General features: G+C 34.6%; 1 protein-coding gene across 2 annotated transcripts in view; it reads right to left on the bottom strand.

Moving 5' to 3' along the window:
• Positions 1 to 25,800, bottom strand: part of Tnks (tankyrase) — a 101,274-nt gene extending 75,474 nt beyond the window's left edge. Inside the window, exons 1-9 of one of the 2 annotated variants that reach the window (XM_076489839.1) lie at positions 25,579 to 25,800; positions 19,112 to 19,336; positions 18,680 to 18,888; positions 4,962 to 5,056; positions 4,591 to 4,657; positions 3,865 to 4,051; positions 1,231 to 1,352; positions 919 to 1,010; positions 395 to 473 (exon numbers count right to left, since the gene is read on the bottom strand). In XM_076489839.1, the coding sequence (XP_076345954.1) occupies positions 395 to 473; positions 919 to 1,010; positions 1,231 to 1,352; positions 3,865 to 4,051; positions 4,591 to 4,657; positions 4,962 to 5,056; positions 18,680 to 18,888; positions 19,112 to 19,336; positions 25,579 to 25,765 (1,263 nt within the window). In that variant the 5' untranslated portion in view covers positions 25,766 to 25,800. The remainder of the gene's footprint in view (positions 1 to 394; positions 474 to 918; positions 1,011 to 1,230; positions 1,353 to 3,864; positions 4,052 to 4,590; positions 4,658 to 4,961; positions 5,057 to 18,679; positions 18,889 to 19,111; positions 19,337 to 25,578) is intronic. The other variant, XM_076489838.1, reaches the window with a different exon arrangement.
• Positions 25,801 to 27,773: the final 1,973 nt, after the last annotated feature.

Raw genomic sequence — 27,773 nt, 5'->3', positions numbered from 1 at the left:
AGATAAAATATAAAGTTTTACTGAAAAAAACGTTTCAATACATTTAAGAGGTTTTTAGTGATTACACAAAGAAAATTTAAATATTTTTAATTGCAGCATGAAAATTACTTTTCACATGAATTATTCAAAACAAATACTCAGTACACTCACAGACAAACCTTTTAGTTTATTAAAAATACTTCACTAAAAAATAAGATTTTTTTGTATATGAAAGACTTAAATCTTGTGAAGATATACCCATTATATTCAAAGTTAACAACATGAAATTTATGAAGACCTAAAAAGAATACAAAAAGGTTACATTTTCGGTCAAATTGACTGAGCCCGTATTGAGAGAATTAACTATAATATGTAAAATATTTTACAAAGAAGCTATGATGTGTACAAAGTTTACCTTAGCTCCATGCTTTAATAATGCATCCATCACATCAAAGTGAGATTTGTCTGCTGAGATATGTAGAGGAGTCAAAAACCTGGAAATAAATTCAACTAGACTATGTAAAAATATCCTGAATATCTTATTTCTCTCTAACAGAAAGACAGTTATTACTCATCTTTTATTAATAATGTACATAAATATCCTAACACTAAAATAAAACGAAAAAAACAACATTTAGTAAATAGTAAAAATCCCTAAATTATCATTTTAGATCAAAGTAAAAGGGCTCATCATTTTAGCTTATCTGACTGTTTCAAACCAAGATGTCTAAATCATCATTTTAAGGTAAATAGTCCAAGTTTAATATTTTTAACAAAAATGGTAAAAATTAATGTTTCACATAAAAGGCTTCATGTTTATCAAGTCAGAATGTTTAAGCCGATAATTTCACTTGAAAAATTAGTTTAATTTTTTTTAAAACATCTAGGAAGATTTGAATAATTATCAGACTTAATATAAAGATGTCAATGCACACTTACTCTTTGTTTTTGTCATTTGGATTAGCACCTTTTCTTAGAATAGCTTCAGTTACTTGCTTTCTTTTAGGAGCAGTAGAGCTGGCAGCACAGTGCTAGTAAGAAGAAGACTAATGTATAAAATAAGAAAGTCACTACTTCCACCCAATAAGAAGTACTGTTCCATAATAAGTGTATAACAAAAAATTAAACAGTTCACGGAACTAATGTATAAAAAAATTCTGAAAATACTAACTTTTCTCATAACATTTACCAATATTGCAGGAAGTATATTTCCACTTAGAATTTGTTAAAAAAGTCAAATTTTTCACTTACAAGAGGAGAATCTCCTGTGAATGGATGTTTAAAGTTAACTACTTCACTACAGAGGTACTTCTTCACACGAGCCGGATCACACTGTCGAGTAGCTTCTAGTAAATTGTGACCTTTGAATTCATCTAGATGTTACAGAACATTTCAAAAGCCACATGTGTTAAAACTTATCCCTGACTAATTTCATGCATAAAAAAAGTCAATATTTTTTGTAATATCTTATATAGAAGTTGTTACTTATAACTTTGTAAATCAGAGTCTTTTAAATGATTTGCAAATTTTAAGCATACTTTTGCAAACCATTAATACTTAGTCATTTTATTACTCCATGTTTTATTGGTTCTTATGCTGCTAGTACTATTTGTAATTGATAAAGAAATACTACTTTTAGGATTTTATGACATTTCCCAAAAAGAGGTGCTGTAAAAATTAATTGCAAGGAGCATTTATATCTTGTAAATACCTGCTAAATATAATGTTACTAAGGGGTTCATACTACACTAAAGTATTCATGGAGCACAAGTCTCAACACTTTTGCAATGGGTTGGTGAAAGTGTGCATGTCAAGCTTTGAGTTACATTCAAAATTTAACTACACAACTTTATGAACAATGCATACAAATAAACCTGGCATAAAAACATACTTAATAAATGAAATTTTAATATTATACAGGGTTTTAGTTTTTAATTTTACAAGGAAATATAATTTTGAAAAAATCCTCAATCTCCCCTGGTATGAGAATTGGGACAATACTCCCCTGGTATGAGAATTGGGACAATACTCCCCTGGTATGAGAATTGGGACAATACTCCCCTGGTATGAGAATTGGGACAATACTCCCTTGGTATGAAAATTGGGACAATACTCCCCTGGTATGAGAATTGGGACAATACTCCCCTGGTATGAGAATTGGGACAATACTCCCCTGGTATGAGAATTGGGACAATACTCCCCTGGTATGAGAATTGGGACAATACTCCCTAGGTGTTCTCTAAACTTATTATTTACCACTCATCCAAAGAGTACAGAATTCAACATGAATTACTTATTATAATATAGATATTTCTCAAGCAAAACATTATTCGTATAGTCTTCACAACTGCATTTGTTTACTGAGCCATAAACTATAAAACCAGACCACACTTACCACATCCTTTCTTTCATAATTTGCCAATAGTTATCTTCAACATTTTATACAATATTATTTGTAACCAACAGAAAGCCAAAGCTTTAATTTACCAAATAATTTATTATATTACATAGTCTTCTGTATAGGGCACTGTTTATTTCATTGTTCAGTTTCAAATTTATTCTCACAAGAATCATGTTGACAAGCTTAACTGAATTGTTAGGCTCTTATTGTACAGTAAGAAACCAAGAAAAATTATGATAGTTACAGGACATTGCTTGGTTTTTTAAAATTATTTTGTGTTCTTAGATGCACTATTTGATTAAATAAAAATTATTTAGTGAATAGTACCATCAAAAGTCAATAAAACAATAAAATTAAGTATAAATAGATGTATACTGTAACTAGTTTGAAGCTACTTAGGAGGACCAACTGCAGTTTACTGTTACAATTTGTAGTCATTCTAAAAATAAAAAAGTGTATTTCAGAATTTTTTTCTAATTTTATGGTGGTTACAAGGTTGATTAAATCAACTGACCCCATATAGAGTTACAGTAGGAAGAACACCACCTTAAAAAATCATTCAGTATTTATTTAGGAGGTTTTGGAGACAATGTCAATGAAATTTGGAAACTTCCAAATACAGAAAAGTATATTTAACTTTAACATGAAAATCACTTTGCACTCAGAAAAATAAATATTCTGAATACAAATATTTATGAACTAATTTCTATTAAAAGCACTTATTGAAAAATTCTGATTTTTTTTTATCCTCATAAAACTTGTTTACTGAAAGCTTGCCAAATTTGTGAAGAAAAATTTAGTAATTTTAGAGTTATAGTATGTACACCATCATGGTTAGACGGTGGTTACAAGGTTTTGTATAATAAAAGCCTGATGTGAAAGGGTTAAACTCTTTGGTAACAAATTTACATGTTTTTGGAAAATAAACTATCCAGGTTTTAAAGTATACCTACACATTCTTGTAAGATAAATTACTTAGACTTTAGGGTATAATATCCTTGAATATTGTCTCAAATGTCTGTCGAATTTCATGAGACAACTTGAAGTGTAGATTATTAACAAGTGACAAAGCAGGTTTGAATTTTTTTTTTATCATTAAAGTAAATTTTAACTGTTAAGAAACACACATACCAAAAAACAGTAAGATAAAAATTTTTCTTGTGGGAAATACTGTTTCTCTGAAATACAGTCGCTGAGACAAAGTTTGGTTTGAGAAGAAACAACAGAGATGATAAACAACCACTGACAAAGCAAACTAATAATATCACCTAACAACCAGTTAGAATAACATGAAAAATCAACTCTCCGTTTAAACTAACTAACCTCTTTTTTGCTAGGTAAATAGTTTCTCCTTTTATAATGGAGAATATACGTTTATATTCTTACAAGTCAGATGTCAAGTATAACAGACATGGTTTATAGCAGCATTTTAAAACTATAATTAGTGTTTTGCTTACAAAATAAGAAATAAGTTCTATACTTACAAGAGAGTCTTTCTTGAAGTTCTCGAGAAGGAGCTACATCAACTGCACTCTTAGAATGGCAGTTAAGCATTGTTGGATCAGCCCCATGGCTCAAGAGCAATGAACACACTTCTGTTCGAGATTTAGATGCTGCCTCATGAAGGGGAGTAAATTGCCACAGATCCATGGCATTCACATTGGCTCCATGCTAACAACAACACAAAGAAAAACAATTATGATTGTTACTGTACAAGTAAATGAAAGACCAACTGGGTAGAATTACTTATATTGATACACTTACAGAAAAAAAAAAAAGTTACATAAAAAAGTGGTGTCCAAATTACTTATTCTAAAAGGGAAAAGCATATAAAACAGAGGAAATTCCTGTGGTATACTTGTACATAAATGAAGAGTGATATAACCTAAGGTGACAAAATGATATTCTTTAAAGTTCGTAACTTTGTTACTACATTTTAACAGCAGCTTAGATTATAATTAGTGTTAGAATCTGTATCTCAAAACGGATGGTAATTTGTACACTTATTTCTACATTGATAGAAATTTGTCAAGTTATATGTTAATTGAAAGATTTGTCTTTTCCATACCTTACTTCTATTAATATCAAAAGTGCTATGAAGTTAAAAGCTATTAGTACTTTGATAAATAATTATTACATACTTAATAACTGATAATTTTTACCAGAAATATGCAGAAGATTAGACTGTATGTGTATTCAGAATATCTCACCTTAATAAGCATTTCGGTGACCTCAAAATGACCATAAGAACAAGCATTGTGCAATGGAACTAGCCCACTGGAAAACAAAATAAATTAAATATTATTGTTAATAATCCATGGCTTTTGTTATATGATTTCTAACAGCATAAAAAAACCTAAACAAAAGCAACACCCACAATGAAATCAATTCCACCAAATGTTTTACTGATGAGTTCTTTTCACTGATTGTCATAACACAAAAAACATAAAAGTTTTATGCAGTATGGAAAACCCTCAGCTAGTAAAAGGGAAGGGGGGACTAGTAAGTAATTGGAGGGTTAATTATTTAATACAATTCCTTTGCATTATAGAAATCAAGAAATATATGTAATAACCTTTACCCTTTATCTTTTGCATGTACATCAGCTCCTTGCTGCAGAAGAAGTTGAACAATCCTAATTCGATTGTATCCTGATGCTAGGTGTAAAGGAGTGGACTGAAAGTAGAAAAACAGATTTTAATGTATAATCAAAATACACCACACAATAATTTATCTAAAGTAAAACAATAAAACAACATATAGGCCTTATATGCTAGACCTGAATTATATGAAACAACAAAAATCAGATAAAACAAATTAAGGAATAAAAGAAATAAAATTGTATGTATGGCAGTTAGTGAAAAAAACAACAACACAGTAGATAGAACAAACTGTCCAAAGTTTTGGTATTAAAGAAACTAGTTTTGGCACATTCATGTGCTTTCATTATACCATCTTCACTTCAAGCTCAAGAAGCCACAGGGAAACTAGAACCACTCCAACTCCTGAGCTCAACACGATGTCTTTGAATTACTGATACAGGGACCTGACATACAGTATCAAAAGGATGTCCATATAATAAAAATAAACACCTCCAACAGGAAAACTGACTAGAACCACCAGAAAAGCAATAATGTTATCAGCATAAGGTACAATAAGGGATGGTAAAAAAGGAGAGAACCAAAGCAATCCCTTTTAACTTCATTGAAATCTACTATATAGAAAAAGCATGATCAAGGGAGGAATATCGACAACTATGAACATGTGCAAGGACTTATGTTGATAGTTTCTACTCTAAATCCAATACCTAACCACAGGGTATGAACATCCATGCGAGGATAACATAGGGCCTTCTGATCGAAAAGGTGAACTGAAACTTGATATCTCACTCCTTTGTGATTGTATAAAGCATAATAGAGGATATCATGTCACCTACACCCACAAAACACTGCTTCTCTACTCTGCACTGAATGGGTATAGCCATTCAGGAAGATGCCTACATGATTGACCACCCCAATGGCTTGGAACTGGAGAGTGGTAAGGACTCCTGTACTCCACTTGAAGAAATGGGTTGTGAGAACATGATAGAGAGTTAAAAGGAACATCATCTCCTGAGACACTGCAATGGGTGACCATGAAACTATTATGAAAAACAGACCATACCAATTTACTCAATAAAAGACATGGCAGGGATGGGCAGTAATCTCTTTCTGCTTTACCCATGCAGTCTTTGAACAGCACAGTTCAAAGCAGGCAAATTTATGAAGCAAGTACATTGCGAGGTTATTCACCTACAAGTGATCTTGCAAAACACCCTATATCAAAGGCAAGCATTGCAAAGTCACTGAAGTTAAAATATGAGTAAATGTGGCAGTACGTTGAGGATTTCTAATTTAAGAACACCTGGTCAGGTTTTACTTGCCACAAGATGGGATACATATAAATAAGAAATGGACACAGTTGGATGCTGAAAACATGAAGTAGAAACAACAATATGCTGTAAATGATGAGAAATGAATGTATTAGGTGTAGTCCACATGCCTGACTATACGATTTCCTACAAAGATAAGTTTGGGAAAAGGTGAAGTTTCAAACCTGGTAAAAATACACCCTGAACAAATTCCTGTAGGAAGCAGACAAGGCAGAACAGGAAAATTGAATTAAACATTAAACCTACTTGGTGATGAAAGAAGGGGTTGGTTGGTTGGTTGGTTGGTTGATTTAGTGTTTTATGGCACAAAGCAGCTAGGCTATCTGCACCAAACATCCAGTAAAAAGTTAAAAGTAAATTTAGTAAAATTCATAAAAATAAATCAAGGTAAAACAAAACAGCATTGAAAGACATAAATAGCATAAAACCAATGTTGACATCTAGTCTACAATGTTAAGAGAAAAACTACAGTAATTCAAGTTGTAAAGGACTTTCTGTAGAGTAACTGTAATTATCACAACTTGCCAGGAGGACCAACAGGTAAGTACAAAATCCACAGTCAGTCACCTGAAGTTGGCTTTTCCAGTCCTGGTTCCGAGTTATTTGACATTATGGCCACTTTCAAAAAGAAAAGTAATAAAAGGGTTTTAAAAGACTTTTAGCCAAATTATAATAATAACTCACCAGGATGACTAATGGGTAGTTCAAACAGCAGTGTTAGTCACCTGAAGTTGGCCTTTCCAGTCCTGTTTTTGAGTTATGGCCATAATATTATGACCATTTTCTAATTTCAAATTGAACTAGGTGAACTGTGATTTTGAAAAGGGAACCACATTAACAAGATGTAACATATAAATTAAAAAAACATAAATGACATTAAAAAAGATTAATGGCTTTTAAAAAACTAGAAACATTACCAAGGTGGACAGTGTTACCATCACTAATAACAATGTCTAACATCATGGACAAACCTTGGGACAGAACATGTTTAAAATGGTACCATTGTTGAAAGTCGTAACTACGAAAAGAAAGTAAAATGTGGCTTATTGTGATCTGAGTGTTACACAAACTACACACTGGTGCATCAGTTCCAGATAAAAGAAAATGAGTTAAAAAACTGTGACCAATGCATAGTCCAATTAGAACAACTTCCTCTTTTCAATCCTTACAGAAGCAAGACGGCCAAAGTCCAATATAGGGTTTTATTTGGAAAAGCCTGTTTTTGTGTTGTTCACTCCAAGTCGACTGCCAGCTGACACAGAGCCGAGCCTTGAATACAGGACCATAGTCCAGGTATGGGACAGGCACAATGGTGATAGCACCAGAGCAGATAGACTTAGCTGCAGTGTTAGTGAGCTCATTCCTTCTTAGCTTCTATAGGATTCAGGGCAAGAGAAATGGTGTACAGTTCAGCAGTGAACACAGAACCTGTAGAAAAGATTCTGCATGCAACCATCAAACCACAACAAACCATGGCAGAGCTCATACAGTCACCTGATTTCAAACCATCTGTATAAATAGGAATGGAAGAATGATTCGAAAGATGTTCAGCAAATAGAAGACAGTATTTCCAATCAGGAGTGTCTACTTTTCTCAGATGACTTAAAGATAGGTCACATTTGGGAACTGTAAGAAGCAATAGTGAAATGGGCTAACCAGTGGGTAGAGCAATATTATCCAAGGACATACCCAATCCATCCAACTGTGCCAAAAGGAGCAATGGCAGATTGTCTGTTCTGAAAAAGTATGGCCCACCGAGGAACAAAAACAACCTCAGGTGGGATGCTTTGGTAAGGAACAAAGTTTTGAAGGATATAGTAAAGACAGTTGCAAATGGCAGAGGTGCAAAGAAGGTTCATGAGACTCTATACATTAGCTCTGAACTGGAGAAGTGCGGAAAGCCCCAGTGTGGAGCCAAAGTCCTTGATAATGAATGGGGTCCAGCATCTTTAAGGTTGAGGGTCGAGCAGAGCCATAGACCAGTGATCTATAGTCAAGTTTCGATTGAATAAGAGCATGATATATCTTTAGTATAAAATATCGATTCCCTCCCCAAGTGGTGGAAGAGAGAACATGGAGGATGTTCAGTGCTATTGTACATTTGGCCCATAGCTGCTTGATGTGTGGTATAAAGGTCAGCTTACGGTCAAAGATAAGCCCTAAGAACTTTGTCTTAGGGACCACAGGCAGCACAACTTCACCGATACATAGTTAAGGATCAGGGTGAATAGCCCATTGGTGGCAAAAGTGCATGCAAACGGTTTTAGAGAGAGAGAAGTTAAAGCCATTTGCTGTGGTCCACTTCAGTAAATGATTGAGGGCAGTCTGCAGCTATTACTCAATATATCTCATATCCGATGACTGACATGAGATGTGAAAGTCATTAACATAGATCCTGTTTGCAACACTGAGAGGGAGTTATTCAGTGATGGCATTAGTTTCTATACTGAAAAGAGTGACACTCAGAACACAGCCCTGAGGGACTCCAAGTTCATGTAGAAAACAATGGGAAAGTGTCAAACCCACACAAACTTGGAATATCCTGTCTGCTAAAAGAGTTTTAATACAAATGGGCAAATGGCCATGTAACCCATATATATGGAGGTCTCGCAAAATGCTATACCTCCATGTTGTATCATAAGACTTCTCAATGTCAAAAAATATTGATACACGATGTTGTAGTTTGAAAAAGGCTTCTTTGATTAATGTTTCAAGTCGAATCAGGTGGTCCATGGTGGAGCACAGTCGTCGGAACCCACATTGGGTGGGTGAGAGCAGGTTGTTTGATTCGAGGAACCAAACAAGATTAGCATTAACCATCCTCTCTAGTGTATATCATTAGGTCCAAGCAATTTGATGGTTGTTTGAAGGAATCTTGAGATCCTTCCCAGACTTAGAGAAAGGTAGGACAATAGCCTGGCACCAGGCATTGGTCAAAACATTCTCCTGCCAGATCCAGTTAAAAAAATCAGAAAAATAGCAAGAGAAGCAGGAGATAGATGGTGCAGCATTTCATAGTGTACATCATCAGGTCCAACTGATGTACTTCCAAACAGATGAAGGGCCAGTTTTAATTCCACCAGTGTAGAAGGACAATTATAGTCACAGAGACAATCAGCTCAAAAGGAAAGAGGCAATTGCTCTGCCTGAATCTTAATGGCTAAGAAGGTGGAAGAAGAAGCAGAAATGATAGATACCCAGCAAAAGCTTTCACCTAGAGTATCGGTGATGCTCTCGATATCAGCTACTTCCTGGCCATCAGAGAGCATGATCGAGAGTGGGACAGAATTATATTGCCCACTGACCTTTCGAATTTTGTCCAATATGGCTTTGGATCTAGTGGTAGAAAATACGTCAGTTGTGAACTTAATTCAAAATTCCTTCTGGCTTTGACATCTTACCCACCGAGCATGTGCACAGGTCACTGGAAAGCGATGCGATTCGAGAGTGTGGGATATCTACAGAAAGTATCCCAGGCCCGTTTTTGAGCCTTCCTTGCCATGTGGCAGGCAGGATTCCACCATGGACGAGTATATAGTGGAAAACATGTTGAGGTTTTAGGCATACATTGACCAGCTACTTGTATAATACAGTCAGTTACTACTGCCACATAGTCGTCTATTGATGGCTTACAGATGATGGCAGGATCATGTTCTGCAAGAAAGGGCCAGTTTGCCTGATCCAGCTTCCACCAGGGCACACGAGTCGGGTCGCATTGACCATGACCAGTCTCTCTCAAAATTATAGGAAAATGATCACTGCCTCATGGATTATTGTCAACCCTCTATGAAAAATGGGAGAATAATGAAGTGGAGCAAATTAAGAGATAAATAGCAGTAAAGGACTGACTAGGTGCATGGAAATATATAGAAGAACCAGTATTGAAAAGAGAAAGGTTGTGATCAGAGAGCATATGCTTTACAGAGTGACCCCTTCTATCAATACCAGCACTTCCCCCAGAGAGGATGATGTCCATTACAGTCCTCCAGGATGAAAAAGGAAAATGGCAACTGTTCAATGAGAGCATCAAGGTCTGATTGATCATATGTCTCTCTGAGCAACAGGTAGAGAGAACAAATAGTGATGGTGTGACCCAAGGAAACACAGGTGGCTACAGCCTCCAAGGGTGTGTCGAATGGCAAAGACAAGGTAAGCACATGCTAATCAACCAACAGTGCCACCCCTCCATGCACTCGTCCATCACATAACCTGTGATTTCTGTACAAAAGAAAACTGCTGAAAGGTGGCTGTATTGGCAGATTTCAGAAATGTTTCCTGTAAGGAAAGACATACAGGATGGTGAGAATCAATCAGTGCTTTGATGTCATCCAGATTAGAACGTACACCTCAACAGTTCCACTGTAATAAGGTGGCCACTTTTACTAATGTATAAGCAATTTGGATGAAGAGCCCTTCTGTTTGTGATCATGTCTTTTTTTTTCTTTATTTGAAGGAGGTCTATCAGTCTCCACAGATCCTGCCCTAGGTTGAGTGGGTGTAAATGAATGATACTCTGCATCTCAGGGTCAGAGAAGATGGACCTGAGAAGATGCCTTAATATGGAACAAAAGAAAGTGGATCTGGGGTTCTCCTGGAAGGAATGGTAGGAACAGAGATGGGTGTTGATCTTGATTTATCAACTGTCTTAACCATGGAGGTAAAAAAGACTTTTTACATGGTATGAGAACAATTCTTTCAGAGGCACAAAGAGATTAATCTGCTCTCCTACTGCTGCACTTGAATAAAGCTCAGCAGCATACATCTGAGATGGAGTGGTGGACAGAAACTTTTGAGCCTTGGGGTAAGAAATATTGTGATTCATTTTCAAATGCTGTACCTCTTTCTCTTCCACCCACCTAGGGCATGAACAAAAATATAGGATGGGTGAGAACCACTACAATTAATGCAATGAGGGTCTATTTCACACTCACAGGCATTATGGTCTTTGCCACTGCAACAAGCACAGATCAAGGAACCACACATGATGTCTTCGAGTGATTGAACTGGTGACACTGGAAACATTTGAGAGGGTTTGGAATATATGGCCGCAATTAAGATAACTGCCTTTATGGTGGCAGGTGGACATGGTGATTTAATTTTAATAAAATGAAGACACTGATTGGTATCATAATTCCATCTTTGCGAGTGGAGATATGCCTCACTGCAGAAACTCCTTGGTTGGAAAAACCAGCGATAATGTCCGAGTCTGGGATGTTCTTCAAATCCCTCTTAACAATAACATCTCATGACAAATTCAAAGTAGCATAGGGAGTAACCTCAATGGGTATATCCCAAATGGCCTTCAAATGCAACCTGAGTTCACCACATTTAGGAGTGGATGTTTCCACCAAAAGGAAGCCTTTTGACTGACTTAGGAGAGCCAACAAGTCCCTCTAGCCCTTTCTGAATAAAAAAGGAAGACATTTGTCCTAAAGATTTGTCTGATAAAGAGTGTAATATCAGAATACCTCTCCTCCCCTTCAAGGGTTGCCATATACAGCAAACACATGGCTGGATGTCTAGATTGCAGTGGAGGTAAACTGAAAGAATAGAACCTTCTCTGGGAGGTTCCCTCATCACGTAGAAAAATCCACACTAAGGAGTTTTCAAAGGCAATATAACCTCTCGAGCAGAAACTGATGGAGCGGAATGGGCATCGCTAACTGATAATTCCATGAAACAAAGTTGTGGAGGTCAAAGCCTAGCCTAACTGAGATGAGTTAAAAAAAGACACTTCATTGGGTAAGATTGGTTGGAGGAAGGACTCTCCAATCTGATTATCCAGCCCACCTATGCAGTCAACTGAAGGATGTCACTGGCTAACTACAGTGAAGAATAAGCGAGACATCCATTTAATGGTGGAGTTGCAACTGTAGAGTATGAAGTGCAAGCAAAAGCTCTGATGACTCAACAGAAGCAAGCCTGAAAGGTAGGTTGCAAAACTGGTAACCACCCTGTGATGGACAAATGAAAGATAAGGACAAGACCTTATGGGGATAGGTATATGTGTGTATATAAGCAGTGTTGATGTCTATTGTGGTCAACCATAAGCCCAGATAAAATGTCTACCATATGGTGAGAAATGTCAACATGGTAAATCTGAGCAGTTGCACAAACTGATTGTGGTGGTACAAATTAATGACAGGCCTCAAGTCCCTGGTTAAGTATGTAGAACAGGTTTGAGGGCCTGTTGAGATAGTAAGTCCTGGATCACTGCTGACAGACAGTGGCTGGGCATTGGATGCTGAGGTAGAGGAAAGGAATTGGGTGTAGGAGACTAAATAGGTGGTGAAAGAAATAGGGTAATGACTCCTTCTGATAAAACCTGAAAAACAGAGTAATCCTTGACAAAAGGATACCACTGAAGGAAACCAGCACACTAAGCTCACATCAAACCAAAATCCAATGGATAGTTCCCAATACTGTTAGCAACACGACATATGTTGTCAAAGAAAAGAAAATGATGAGATGAGATGATAAAAAGGAATAGTCAAAGGTTGTAAAGGGGAAGGATAAGAAACTGGAACAGGTGCCATATTAGGCTCTGATTGAGACAAACAGGCAAAAATACTGGAAAAAAAAGACTGTTGTTGTACTGATGCAACTCTAGACTCCAAGAATTCAGGGATCATGCCACATATGTAAAACTGCAAAAATGGGGTCTATACATAAATCTTGAAGAAAGGATGCCAAAAGATGTACATCAGTTAAGGTTGCATCCAGACCTAGAAGGTTCCAAAACAGACAAATCATGTATGCAAAGCCAGAGCCAAAGTAACAAAAAAGCCAATGTGGAGGAAAGAAGGAAGAAGATGTCACCATAAATCACCTCAGGATATTACTGGAGAGCTTGAGACAGGAGATGAATGGAAGAGAGATACTGTAAAAGAGTTATGAGGGTAAGACAGGCAGAAAAATTGGGAAAGGAACAGAGTTAAGGATATTCAAACACGTAAAACAAAACCTAGCAACTGTTGGTCTAGAAAAGAACAATCTGCACAATGATATGCAAGCTTGAGTTCAGAAAACACTAAATACTGTCGTGAGCAGAAGCAACAAGTGGGGAGTGGTTTCAAACCCCACAAAAATGCAAGCAAGCAATCACTTTTTACAGGAAATTAAAAAAGCACAGAAAAATGCTAGAAAAAGTAAACATCTCACTCAGCAACTTACCTATTAACATGAGCAAGCACATCACATTCCTTAGCATCACACTGAACTCCAGAAAAACATGTCAGCAACACACATTTATCCATCAAAAACTGCATTTCACATCTGTTGACCATAACTAGCAAGCACTCAAACTGCTCACCTGAAACCATCATTCAAATTTCCAAGACTTATATCTGCCTGTTAATAGAATATGGATGTCAAGCCATGTACAACATATTTAACAACACACTACAGAAGATCTAAATGCAACAAAAATACTAACAGCAGCAAACTGACTACCAACATAAACACCTGTCAACTATGTACACAAAATCAGTAATATGCCCACCCTTAAGAATAGGCTAACTGTAATAGCATACAAATATTACTTAAAAGCAGAACACAGAAACAAACTAACTGCATCATTATACAAATTAGCCAGTGCTCCTACAAAATACATCTCACCATACAACTTATTTCAACAATCACAAACCATTCAATAAAACACATAATTATAAATAAGGTGCATATATGTTTATGTTTATATATGGTTAATTTGTTTTTTCAGCTCCAGGCACAAGACAGGTAGAACATTCAGCACCTATCCTGTGAAAGTGGGTTTTTTGGGGCACTCCCATTTCCTCCCACAACAAATTCTGAGGCACTTGGATTTATATATCCCAGCTACTCTGTGGCCCTGATCATGGGATATTCCACTGATTGATGTGGAGTTAGTCTTTGGCTTGCTTCTTCTCTGCCAGGGGACTCAGAACTTGTCCACTTCCTTTTTGAGGCCTTTGTCTTGCTCTCCTTTCTCACCCATTATTTTGATACTGCCTCACTTCACTCCATTACCTCAAACAATGCCAAATTAAAATACATGAAAACTCCCATGTACAGAGAAATAAACTTCCACGAGCAGGGACGAAGAGAAACTACAACATTCCTGAACACCCCTGTTGGGGAGAGAATTCCTCAGACTTCTCTCTGTCTAAACTGAACCTCTGCCAAGGTTTTGTTTCATCTATTTTTATATACAAGTGCAAATTGATCCACAGCCCGTGGGGAATGAGCCATGCTAATCCTGTTACTTAATTGTGAAGCACGTTGGTCAGCAATATCTGAGGAGGGGGGGGGGACAAATAGGGATATGAAGTTAGGTCATGTAATAAGGAAGAATACAATTCATATAAAATAGGGGCAAAGGATTAGACATCAGATATCTGAGAACGAAAATCTAAAAACACCATAGTAGGCCAAAGTGAATTATCAAGAGAAAAATAGGAAGGCACAGCAAAATCAGAAGGCAGGAATACACAAAGTCCTTGTCAGCCTGAAAGGTTGATTGATTGATTTAGTGTTTTATGGTACAAAGCAGCTAGGCTATCTGCGCCAAACGTCCGGTAAAAAGGTAAAAATAAATTAAATGTAGTAAAATACATAAAAGGAAATGAAGGTAAAACAAAACATCATTGAAAAACAGAAAAAGCATAAAAACAATATTGACACCTATACTACAATGTTAAGAGAGAAAGCAGAGTAAGAGAAGTTGTAAAGGACTTTTTCTAGCAAAATGGTAATGATCATAACCCGCCAGGAAGACTAACAGGTAAGTACAAGAACCACCGTCAGTCACCTGAAGTTGGTCTTTCAGTCCTGGTTCTGGGTTATGTGTCATTATGGCCAGTGCCAAAAAGTAAAGTAATAAAAGTGTTAAAAGACATGCAGCAAAATTGTAATAACAACTCGCCAGGATTACTAATGGGTAGTTCAAACAGCAGTGTTAGTCACCTGAAGGTGGCCTTTCCAGTCCTGGTGTCAAGTTATTTAATGTTCTGGCCATTTTCCAATTTCAAATTGAACTAGAGAGATTGAGACTCTGAAAAAGGAACCACAATTAAAAAGGTGTAATGAATAAATATTCAACACTTAAATGGCCATTAAAAAATTAAAAACTATCAAGGTGGACAGTGTCACCATCACCAATAACACTGTCCAATGTTACGGACAAACCCTGGGACAGAACATGTTTAAAATAGTGCTGTCGTTGAGAGTCGTAACGATGGCAAGAAAGTAAAATGTGGCTTACAATGATTTGAGTGTTACACAAACTACACACTGGTGCATCAGTTCCAGATAAAAGAAAACGATGAGTTAAAAAACTGTGACCAATGCGTAGTCTAGTTAGAACAACTTTCTCCTTCCGAACCTTACGGAAGCTAGATGGCAAAAGCCCAATATAGGGTTTTATTTGAAAAAGCTTGTTGTCGCATTGCTCACTCCAAGTGGACTGCCAGCTGGCATGGAGCTGAGCCTTGAATACAGGACCAAAGTCCATGTACAGAATATGCACAGTAGTGATAGTGCCAGAGCAGATAGATGTAGCTGCCGTGTCTACAAGCTCATTCCCACAAATACCAACGTGGCCTGGTATCCAGAAAAACTGAACAGAAGTAGATGTTAATGAGAAATGGGCCAGTCGGTTTTGAATATCAGGGAGAACAGGGTGTGAGCCAACATGAAGTGATTCCAGGGCTAGTAGAGACCTAAGCAAGTCAGTATAAATAGTGCAGTCAGAGTACTGCTCAGCTTCAATGTGATCCAGGGCAGGAGATATGGCATACAGTTCAGCAGTGAACACAGAAGTTGTAGAGGGGATTCTGCGCGCAACCACAGAACTGCAAAAAACCATGGCACAGCCCACAGAATTACCTGATTTGGAACCATCCGTATAAATTGGAATGGAATGATTGTTCAAAAGATGTTCAATAAATAAGGAATGGTACTTCCAATCGGGAGTATCTGCCTTTTTCAGATGACTTAAAGAAAGATCACATTTGGGGCTGTAATAAGCCATGGGGGGATGGGCTGACCAGTGGATTCTGCAATGTTATCCAAAGACAGACCCAATTCATCCAATTGCACGTGGATGTGAAGGCCAAAAGGAGCAATGGCCAATCATCTGTTCTGAAGTAAGGCCCACTGAGAAAGAAAAACACATCCCCAGGTAGGATGCTTTGGTAAGAAACAAAGTTTCGAAGAATACAGTAAAGACAGTTGCAAATGGCGATGAAAAGAGGTAAATATTGAATCAGAACTCCAATTTTCTTCAAAAAAGTATTTGGAACACATTTTCAATATGATTAATTCAATTACTATAAAACAAAAATAACCACAATAATGAAGTTTACAATATTATTCAGAGGCATTGATAAAATACAATCCTCAATATTTTTGGTGCTATACTCTATAGATTATAAGATGAGAGAATACAAATTTAAGACTTGAAAAAAACTAGCTTCTACCTTAGTTTTGATTTTTTAACTTATAGAACAAGTTACTGTAAGCAGATGTGGAGCTGATATTTTACATGAATTTAAGAGAGGAATAAATGATTTTCTTAATAATAAAGGGTGAGTGTGCAAAAGTAGCCTTGAAGGACTAATGGTCTCTTGTAGTGTGTTATGTTAAAATAATAGACTATTACCATAACTTATTATCAAGTCATTCAATATCTGGTTAAAGTGAACTCTAATATGTAAATTATTTAGCTTTTTTTTTCATTATAAGGGTTAGTAAACTGAGGTTAAGAAGCCTTTTACTTGATAACTAAAAACATCAACAAAAAAAGAAGTTAAAAATTATTTAAACTTTTATACATATGTTTTATTAACAAAGTTACTTTGTAATGCTACACTTAGAAAGTAATGCATTAAATGTAGACACAGACTGAACCTTTCCACTATTTTGGGTCATAGCATATGAATGATTTGTCCAAAGCACCAGTACTGGTTAGTCATATGGCAGTTCTATCTGCTTTCTTAGTTATGTCTCAAAATTTAAAGAGCAAACTATGCATAGAGCTTTCCACATAAATTCTTCCACTTTGAATTACCTCTTCCTAACAAATGTAATTTTTAGTGGGTTTTTTTCTCATATTAGGTTCCACCTCAATTTATTTTTAACCTGGCTATTAATTTCTCTAGCCTTCCCTTCATCATGTTGCCTAATAACTTCTAATTCTTTAAACTTCCTTCCATTTTTAACATGTAAATTTTCAGTTAATTTTTTTGCACACACACAAAACACAGTAAACACAACATTTTGTTGTTGATTAGCAGAAAATTCCCATCCCTGTTAGTTAATAACTGTATAGTTTGTTTTTGAATTTTGCGCAAAGCTACAAGAGGGCTATCTGTACTAACCATCCCTAATTTAATAACTGTATAGTTTGTTTTTGAATTTTGTGCAAAGCTACAAGAGGGCTATCTGTACTAACCATCCCTAATTTAATAACTGTATAGTTTGTTTTTGAATTTTGTGCAAAGCTACAAGAGGGCTATCTGCACTAATCATCCCTAATTTAATAACTGTATAGTTTGTTTTTGAATTTTGTGCAAAGCTACAAGAGGGCTATCTGCACTAATCATCCCTAATTTAATAACTGTATAGTTTGTTTTTGAATTTTGTGCAAAGATACAAGAGGGCTATCTGCACTAACCATCTCTAATTTTGCAGTGAAAGACTAGAAGGAAGGCAGGTAGTCATCATCACCCACTACCAACTGTTGGGCTACTCTTTTACTAATAAATAGAGGAATTAACCATCACATTATAATGCCTCATGGCTGAAAGGGGTGAGCATGTTTGATGTAATAGAGATTTAAAGCTACCCTCAAATTGCAAGTCAAGCGCCTTACCACCTGGCTATGCCAGGCCCTAATAATTGTATACAAAAAGCTAGAATTTGGCTTATTTATACATTGTTTTTACATCTTACAACCCAATAATTTTTATTCATACATGCATTTACAAATATTTGTGAGTGTGTGTGTAAATATGTAGATATGTTATGTATCTAAATACGTAATTGCATAGACAAGTATATATTTGAATATTAATGTGCTTAGAATTAAGCTCAGAAATCTTTAACAAGACTGTTCAATCAAAAACAAAAATATGATATAGCTTTGTTTTAAGCAAATCACATTAGATGTTATCTAGAAGTGTGCAAAATTTCAATCAAATTCACAAGCTATATTTTCATTTCCGATTGTTGTTTTTTAGCTAAATTTTTAATTTAAGATTGGAAGCTGATAATATTTTTAAATCATGGAAGCATAAAAAAACCAGTAAAACAATGTGATTCCACATCCCTTGGATACAGTTTTGCACAGAATTTCATTTTAGCATCTTTCAGGACTATGACATACATACCTTTCTTCCATCACTTGCATGACAATTCACATTTAATGTAGTGAGCAAAGACATCAATTTTTCTTCATTCCCACTTCGAGATGCTTCAAGAAGTTCATCTTTACGGTACTCTCCTGTCAACACTGCTCGAGCAGATTGTTCAGCCAAATCTAATGGAGTCTTTCCATCTGTGTTTCTGATGGATGGATCTGCTCCATGTTGAAGAAGTACTGGAGAAGTTTGTTTTAAATAAAAACATCTTACTTTCAAAAACACTTAAGACACTGGATTTCTTATTTTGTTATTCAAGTAACAAAGAAAGATACACTGACAATTCTTTTTACATATATTTATCAAGAAAGTTATAAGTTACTTAATAATTAGCAAATAAATAATCCAACAATAATTATAAGTTGCTTTGATTAATTTTATCAACAAAGTAGTTTCACTCACCAATACAAACATCTACTTTGCCTTTGATAGCTGCTTCATGCAGTGGTGTATAGTTCCAATTATCCCTTGCATTTGGATCAGCACCATGTTTTAGCAAAAGTTGCACCACTTCAGCATGTCCAAATGAACAAGCATTATGAAGAGGAATTAAACCTCCATCATCTCGAGCATGAACGTTGGCACCATTCTGAAGCAAGTGTTCCACAACATCTCTCCGACCAAACCCTAGTACATAAAAATAAAATTGATAATTTCTAAGCATAACTGCAATTATCATATGCTACTTACAGTTACTTAAAAAAAAACAAAAGTAGCATTCTGGAAGGAATGACAGGAGTCTCCTTATAAAGAGTTATTTGACTGTTTTATAAAATGAAAGAACAATTCAAACAAGGAAACAAGTGCTAAAGTTGTTATATTCTTGAAATGTTTATTCTTCCTCCTATAATGCCAATGTCAAATATGTACATACAAGTCATGGATAATTTGACCTACGTTGTAGTTAAATGACTTAAGTGTAAGATACTACTACATCGTTTAATTGTTGTGTACAAGTTACAAAATAAAATCAGAACAGGAAAATGTAAGAAAAAAAGTCACATTGTTGAAAGTATGTTCAACTATAGTAATGCTAATGTTAATGGTCAGCAATTTATCCTGAAGAAAACAATCTCAGTACAGTAGTGAATAAAGTACTAAACCAACAAGATAGCGCTTTGTTACTCGTAGTAAAGCTAATATGATATTAGGATGTACTTATAGACATTTTTACTACACATCAAATAACTAGATAGAACTCAGAATATTATGTATAGTTTTTGTCTTATCTAGAAAAGAATAGCGACTTGTTAAAATGGGGTCAGAGGAGAGTTACTTGGATAATTCTGGAAATGAAAAGTTGTTCTTTGTGATGTTCTAAAAACATGTAGGTCCAAGAAGTCTTCATAAAAATGAAATAGAAACTCAATAACCCAGGCACTTTTGAAAAGTTGTTCTTTGGAAATTGGTTATGGTCTCTTATTTAGGAAAATAATGACAGAAAAAGATTTCACTGAAGTCTGAGAGATAATCTAGGAGATGAAAAGAATAAAAGTATCTGTGTTGGGATAAATTCTGAGAACAACAAAATAAATGAATACAAGCTAATGATTTTGGAAAAGGCATGAGAGGCTCCAGTTAAGAGAGTTCTAATTTTCTAAAAGAAATGGATTGTTACTGGCAAAATTGGATGCTAACTTTTCATAAAAGTTTAAGAGGTGAACTGATGAAATCTTGAAAATAAGAACAGGTTTAAATTTTAAATTTATTTTTATTTGACATACTTATGCAGGGGCAGCCTTGAAGAGTTAAATGGTGTCTTGATATCTGCATGCTATTCTTAAAAGACATTAAAAAATCATTACTTAAACTGAAGTGATTGAACAATGTTAGAACTTGCCAATACTTCCCATTTACCTGAACTGAACTTTATAATGATCAGTAACCCCAAAAAATGTATTAAATAGTAAAAAACCATCTCCTGCATGTGTCTGTGCTTTCTAAGATTAAAGCCTCATTGAACTATCTGCTGCATCCATTGTGGGGAACTGAACACCTAATTTTAGCTTTGTATGTCCGAAGACTTACTGCGGTCTCACCAGTGGAAAAACAAAACAAAACATCTCATTAGTCATGCTTCCATGAAATCACTTTATCCACGCACCTATTCTTTTATGCAGAAAAATAAATTAATGTAAAATAAAGAAATAATAAGGGATAAATAGTATGAAACCTTACATTAAGAAGTAAGCAAATTTCTATGCAATAATGAATGATTCTAAGGTTTGTAGAAAGTGAAACAAATTTATATTAATCTTCCAACAGCTAAGGTCAAGAAGGGCTAAGTAAGTTCACAGTTCTAATAACTACATTAGACAAAAAAAAGTTGTTCTTTTATAAGCACAGTAAATTAGAATACAACTGGGGATAACATATTTAAAAAGAAAACATTACTGACTTTTGTAATTAATACAGCCATGAAAAAAATCCTTGTCTCGAATATTTATTTAGAAGTAGAGAGAATTGGACCTTTTAAGACACTCACATAGTAGATGCAAGAGAGAAGACAATATAGTTAAGATTATTCTTATAATTAGGAAATCAAACAACCACATCATGAAAACCAAACTATATTCAGCCCATTCACAATTTTATGTATAGTTAAAAGAAATGTATGAATATTAAGGTTAAATCTATGAAGTCATAGTTTCAAGTATATGGGTAGATAGCTTTAACTCACAGTAAAAAGTATTTTAAAACTGCTATTAGGCAACTTGGCTGACATTGTGTGATAACCAATTTTATGATATATAATAATGTTGCATATTTAAATAATTATTACATTTCAGGGCTATCAGGGCTAGAAATTAACACTAGTAAACTAGTAAATTTCTGGTTACTGTTGAGTTTTGCCAGTAAAACATAGAAAAAAAATGCTACAACATATTTCAAAAGATTGATTCACAGGATCTTTTTATTGATTATTAACATACCCAAGATCCGTGCATTTTAGTCATTCATACTACTGATTATGATTACAAAAGGTTACTATTATTATAATTAACACAATATTTTTATTTGGCAATATCCACCTTAGCTGCTTTGAAACTCAGGAAAGAAGTAAACAGTACTATTGCAGTTTTTAACTCATTCAACTAACTGTCAAGACATTTGGGATGTGGTCCAGCCACCTAGAATCATACTATCTGGCTTCTACAGTATATTTTGCAAGTAGTGTGCTTAGAAATACTATTCTAAACATATTGCTCAATGGTGGTAATATTAAAATAAAGAATTTGTGAACTGTAGATATTTTTCACCTCATCCATTTTACTTTGTTCATGATTAACAAAAATGTTAGATATTTTGGCTTCTACTTCTTCACCAGCTTTCAGCATTAAGCCATAATATTTAAGAATAAAGTAATTTAAGTACAGGGTAGCTATCAGAAATGAGGGATTGCAAAGTTTGTCAATTCAGGCACTTATAATCTCAATACACTGGTTTCTGCCCAAATCAAGCATCTTTTAACATTGTTAAATTTAAAACAAAAAACTTTTATATACAGTTAAACCAAATTTCAATATTTCAAAGTATTTCATATGAAAACACAACAGAAGATTTATACACAATAAATACATATCCTAACTGTTAATATTTAATACATGAAATAATTATGACGAACTAACAGACAATTTTGAGAATAATATTGGTAGTAGTATCAGTACTGAATTTGCTAGAGAGGGAAAACATAACTAGCAATTATCTACTAATGGGAGAAAAAATAACTAGCAACCACTCGCTAGTGCCTTCAAAAGCTAACACCAAAGTCTTTACCTTTAAATGTTATTTAACTACAATATCTCGAGACCAAACATTAAAAATAATTTCTATATTGCAATTTAACACTTTATTCCATTTTTCTTGTGTAATAAATTAAAAATTATTTTAACATGTTACTTACAACACTTGTATATTGTTAAACAGTATCAGTCAAACTGTCAAATAATAAAAATTCTTAAATAATGACCATCACCATCTAAATGGATGAGACAGTACCTAAGACAGTCATGATTCTGTTGTTCTATTTTCTTTCTATTTTTATAGTTAGTCAGTGTACAGTTGATATTTACCTAAAGACTGGAGAACTGCTAATCTTACTCCTATTTTTAATAGGATAATAAATGAAAACTATAAACCACTTAATCTTGTTTGTGTAGAAGGAAACTTATTTAATCTGATAAAAGAAGCTATGTAAAATAATTATGTAGAACATGATAATATACAAGAAAGCCAACACATTTTGTCAGTCTGATAAAAGAAGCTTTGAAATATTTAAATACAGTATGATAACAAAGGATATTAAAGGAAATATTGCTCCATTATTTTTTTTAAACTGTCACTTGTTACCTATATAAAATAAATAAGATTTACTTAAGATTTCAAAGGGCATTTCATAAGTTGTCACAGAAAATTGGTTAAAAAAATCATACTGGTGGAGACTGGCAAATAAAACTAGAGGGAATCCACAACAGCCATGGTGCTTGAAATTATTTTAGGCAGGATTAGGGTAAATTAATCTATAAGACCTTGGACATGGTAAATACATCAAAAGGGTTTGACCACCCGAGTCCAAACTATAATTAGATCTCAAACTGGTCTAGAGATGATAGAGCTATAAGCTAACAGCTTGTATTAGAAAAACTCAAAGCCATTCTATAAGGTACTATGCCTCAGCTAAAAAAAGACTGGATGGATGGGTTGAAGAAAGGCTGGATAAGGGAAAGTAAGAAGTCATTAAATGAAATCCAGTCAAATGGGGCCTTTATTGCCAGTGCCCAGACCTTTACTTTTTTTACTTACATTAATGATATTGATAGCAATAAAATTAATTAATTAGTAAAGTTCACTGAAGATATTAAAAATTAGGTATTTCTAGCTGTGTTAAAGATTTTGAGGTAATACAGGATAATTGTGATCAATCAATAAATTGAAAAATGTGTTAAATGGATTTTAAATATTTTAAGGACAAAATATAAATACCTTAACTTAAATCATAGAAATGCACCCAACAGCAACAGGAAGGCCACTAATAAATATTAATATGACTCCAATAATATATTATTTTTTGGGAACAGGTTAATATTTTTTTTATGAGGTTATTGGATATATGAGACTTTATTGTACTGTTATTATTTATTTTGTGAGTTAATATTTAATGACTGTTCAGTTTTTAAGACAGTGTTGAAGATGGATTATTTTAAAGGTGCTAGTTGTGACAAATTTTGTTATGCATCTCTGCAGAGATAAAGATAATAATTTGTCTTGCCAAAGAGTGTTCTAAATCAATTGAACTAATCTGCGTGGACTTTTGTAAAAAGGAAACAATTACTTAAAGTTCAACATACAACTTTGTAAGCCCCAAGGTAGGGTAAGTGAATTATTCCTTCATATTATCATGATAACATTAGAGACAAATAGTTCATTTGCCATTTGTATTCTAAAGTAATTGAATCAGCCAAAGTAGACATTTGGCAAAAGAAAAGAATTATTTAGAATTTTAAATACAACTGTGATATTTTATACTGTAAAAAATTTTTGTACATATGTTTGATTTGTTTTGAATATATTATTTTGAAACAAATGGATTGTGTGCTGTCTGTATATTGTTCAAATTTATTACAAAGAGGTCACAGGTTCCTACTGCAGAAGAATCCCAGCCCACATACATGCAAAACCCCGACAAGTGTAGCTGTTTTTCAGAAGGATGAGTAAGTTTATCAGAGTAAAATAAATAAACAAACATTAATAAGAAACTATTTGGTGTTAAGCAAATAAGTTTATGTTAATTACAATCATAAACTTAATCTTCATTTGTAATGGCTTAAACAAACTAATAAAAATTACAAGTCACCAAATGAATCTATTTAATGCCAAAACAGTTGCTGTTCAATTAATTGATGAGATAAATAATGCCTCAAGTACTATGTGTGCCATATTTCAAGAAGTTTGATGAGTCCTGGTATTCATGAAAGGAATTTCAGAGCTGGAAATAGCATATGATATATATATATATAGTGGTTGACATATTATTACATTATTTACTTTCACACAAATGTTCTATAATTATTAAAGTTTACCAAACTCTGTAGGGAATTCATTAGATAAAGAACTCTGATTTTTGTGCTGGTTCCTGAAGACAAAAGCATGAGAATACACAAGTTTAAGATTTGGAAAAGATCTACTACAGTTGTATTTTTACTAACAGGATGGTTATTTCATGGAATTTTTGTCAGCAACATTGTTAGAAAAGGCTGATACCTTACTTGAGTTTAATTTATGAAGAGAATTGGTGATTTAATGAAAAATAAAAAGTACAATTTTTAGTTTTTTGGAAGATGGGTGATTAGGTATGAAGAGACAACCTTGATATATCCAACCGGTCCCTTGCTGTCCATATGTTAATTTATTAACTAAAAAATAATGCAAAGGTATATTATGTATATATTTTATTGTTTATGTTATTACATACCTTTTTCTTTACTTGTTAGCGTTTTTAATTAGTTATTATCACTTCTTATGTGTTAGTAAGTCTTTAAAGTTCAAGTTAAAATCAACTTTCCATTTCTGATATTATTAGTCTTAGTATTACATAACACATTTTTTACTATCCACCCATTAACAATAACATCACGTCATCAAATGCAGTATTCACCTACTGAGGTCAATTTCCACTGTTTCTACGTTTCACAGCATAAAACCTGTGATGTATTAAAGTTTTAGACTTGAAAGTAACAGTATGCCTAGCTAATCCTAGTTCAACTAATTACTCAGTCTTTACAATGCAGTATTGCAAACCTCCACTTTTACCCCGATACTATTTACTACTAGTAATAGTGTTTTGCCACCAGAGAACAACTATAACTCACCTGCTGCAAAGTGAAGTGGTGTTGACTTTCTTCCAGCAGTGTCTCGAGCATTAACACTTTGAGATGTTACAAGTTTCTTAACCCTAGAAACATCTCCACTTCTACAAGCTTCGAAAAGCTCTCTTCCAGCATCAGAAAACCAATCTATTGGAGTTGAATTTGTTAAATTAACTCGACGCGTCGCCATCTTCCACCCCAAATATCACAACTCGCGAGATATCTCACGAGACTTCGAAATAACAGTAAAGCAACTACCATGATACTATTTGTAATAAAAATTTGTATTTTTGTTGCTTTATTCCTCGGAATTAAACTATATAGTTTGTTACATCAAAGTTATATTAAACGATCTGTGTGTCCATTGAGTATAGCATTATAAACCCGAAGACAGTTCTAGGCCCCATCGTGGGACTGGATTTAAAGTAAGTTTGTTTGTTTCTTTAGTTTTATTCCTTTTCTCTTTCTCTCTATTTTTGTTTCTATTTTCCTTAAAATTGTACACACAATTGCAGTAAGTGAACTGGAGTAGGTCCGATAGACCGGGCAGCAGGCCGACCAACATTTTCTCACAGCTACTCTAGGCCTTCTTAAATTTTAATTCGCACTTCAAAAATTGTTTAGAGGTAAATAACTAGACTTACACTAGGACACATGAATCAAAGTTTTGGTTTGAAATTCGCGTAGGGCCTGGCATGGCCTAGCGCGTAAGGCGTGGGACTCGTAATCCGAGGGTCGCGGGTTCGCGCCCGAGTCGCACCAAACACGCTCGTCCGCCCAGCCATGGGGGCGTTATAATGTGACGGTCAATCCCGCTATTCGTTGGTAAAAGAGTAGCCCAAGAGTTGGCGGTGGGTGGTGATGGTGTGTGTGTGTTTTTCTTATAGCAAAGCCACATCGGGCTATCTGCTCAGCCCACCGAGGGGAATCGAACCCCTGATTTTAGCGTTGTAAATCCGGAGACATACCGCTGCACTGGCGGGGGGGCTGGTGATGATGACTAGGTGCCTTCCCTCTATTTGTACACTGTTAAATTAGGGACGGCTAACGCAGATAGCCCTCGTGTAGCTTTGCACGAAATTCAAAAAACGAAACAAGCATATGTGCATTTACATATACGTACGTATACGTTAAAATAAATAAGCAACATGAGAAATAATTCAGGCAATAAAGGAGAAAAGGGAATTTTATAGGATAATTTCTGTTGCCTTACTTTTATTGTTTTACTTCAGGGCGTAGTTATTATAGTATAAATCTTTCTATTTTGTCCAAATATGGGTTTATAAACACAACACAAACGTTAAGATATTCGTATATAAAAAGAAAGAGTGTAACCAATTATCACTTGTATGTTTAGAAAATTTTCGGGCAATCAGGCTTAAAAATTAAAAGCGCTGCATATAAAAGACTATTGTTGTTATTAAGGACAAACATACAGAATGGGCTATCTGTACTGTGCCCACCACGAGTAGTTAAACCCAGTTTTAAGCTCTATAAGCCTTCAGACTTATCGCTGAGTTAAGGGGAGTTATAAACCATAATGTATGAACGATAATGTGAAATATTAAAGCAAGGAAGGAGAATTACAAAACTAATAAGAAAGTTTACCATAAACCTACTCCTGATGGAATAGTGAAATTTAAGTTGAAAGTATATTAGGTGAGTTGGAAACATTTACAACAACAACAGTAACACACACATGTACACAATCACAGTGGGTGTGGATACATCACATTGAAAAAAAAATTCAACTTGACGATGTTATAAAAAGTATTTGACCTTCAAGCATGCTGTTGGTGTGGACGTGCTTCATAGTCATTATGAGAAAATAAAACCTTTACACTATATATAAACTGACCAATTTAACTTTCCATTCCTCATCAGTAACTTTGTTAATTAAAGTGTAGATTGAACTGGACCTCCTTTGAACTTATACTTCTAATTTAAACAATTTCTCAGAATACTAAGTTTATTTATTGTTTATTCTTCTTTGGAATTAATGAAATCACGAGACTCTCATTTCTGACAGCCAGAATGGGTTTGAATTGTTACAGGTTAGTTGAAGGTGAGCATATTTTGAAAAGCATCTAAGCTCAAAATTCTCAATCAATATGCGTTGAAAATGGAAAGTTTCGAATATATTATTCAAAAAATTGTTGAATAAAAATGCGTCAGAAATATCTACCAACACTTATTCT

The sequence above is a fragment of the Tachypleus tridentatus genome, chromosome 2 (genome assembly GCF_004210375.1).
Source record: "Tachypleus tridentatus isolate NWPU-2018 chromosome 2, ASM421037v1, whole genome shotgun sequence".
Taxonomy (NCBI): Eukaryota; Metazoa; Arthropoda; class Merostomata; order Xiphosura; family Limulidae; genus Tachypleus; species Tachypleus tridentatus.
This window is presented reverse-complemented; position numbering and strand designations above follow the sequence as displayed.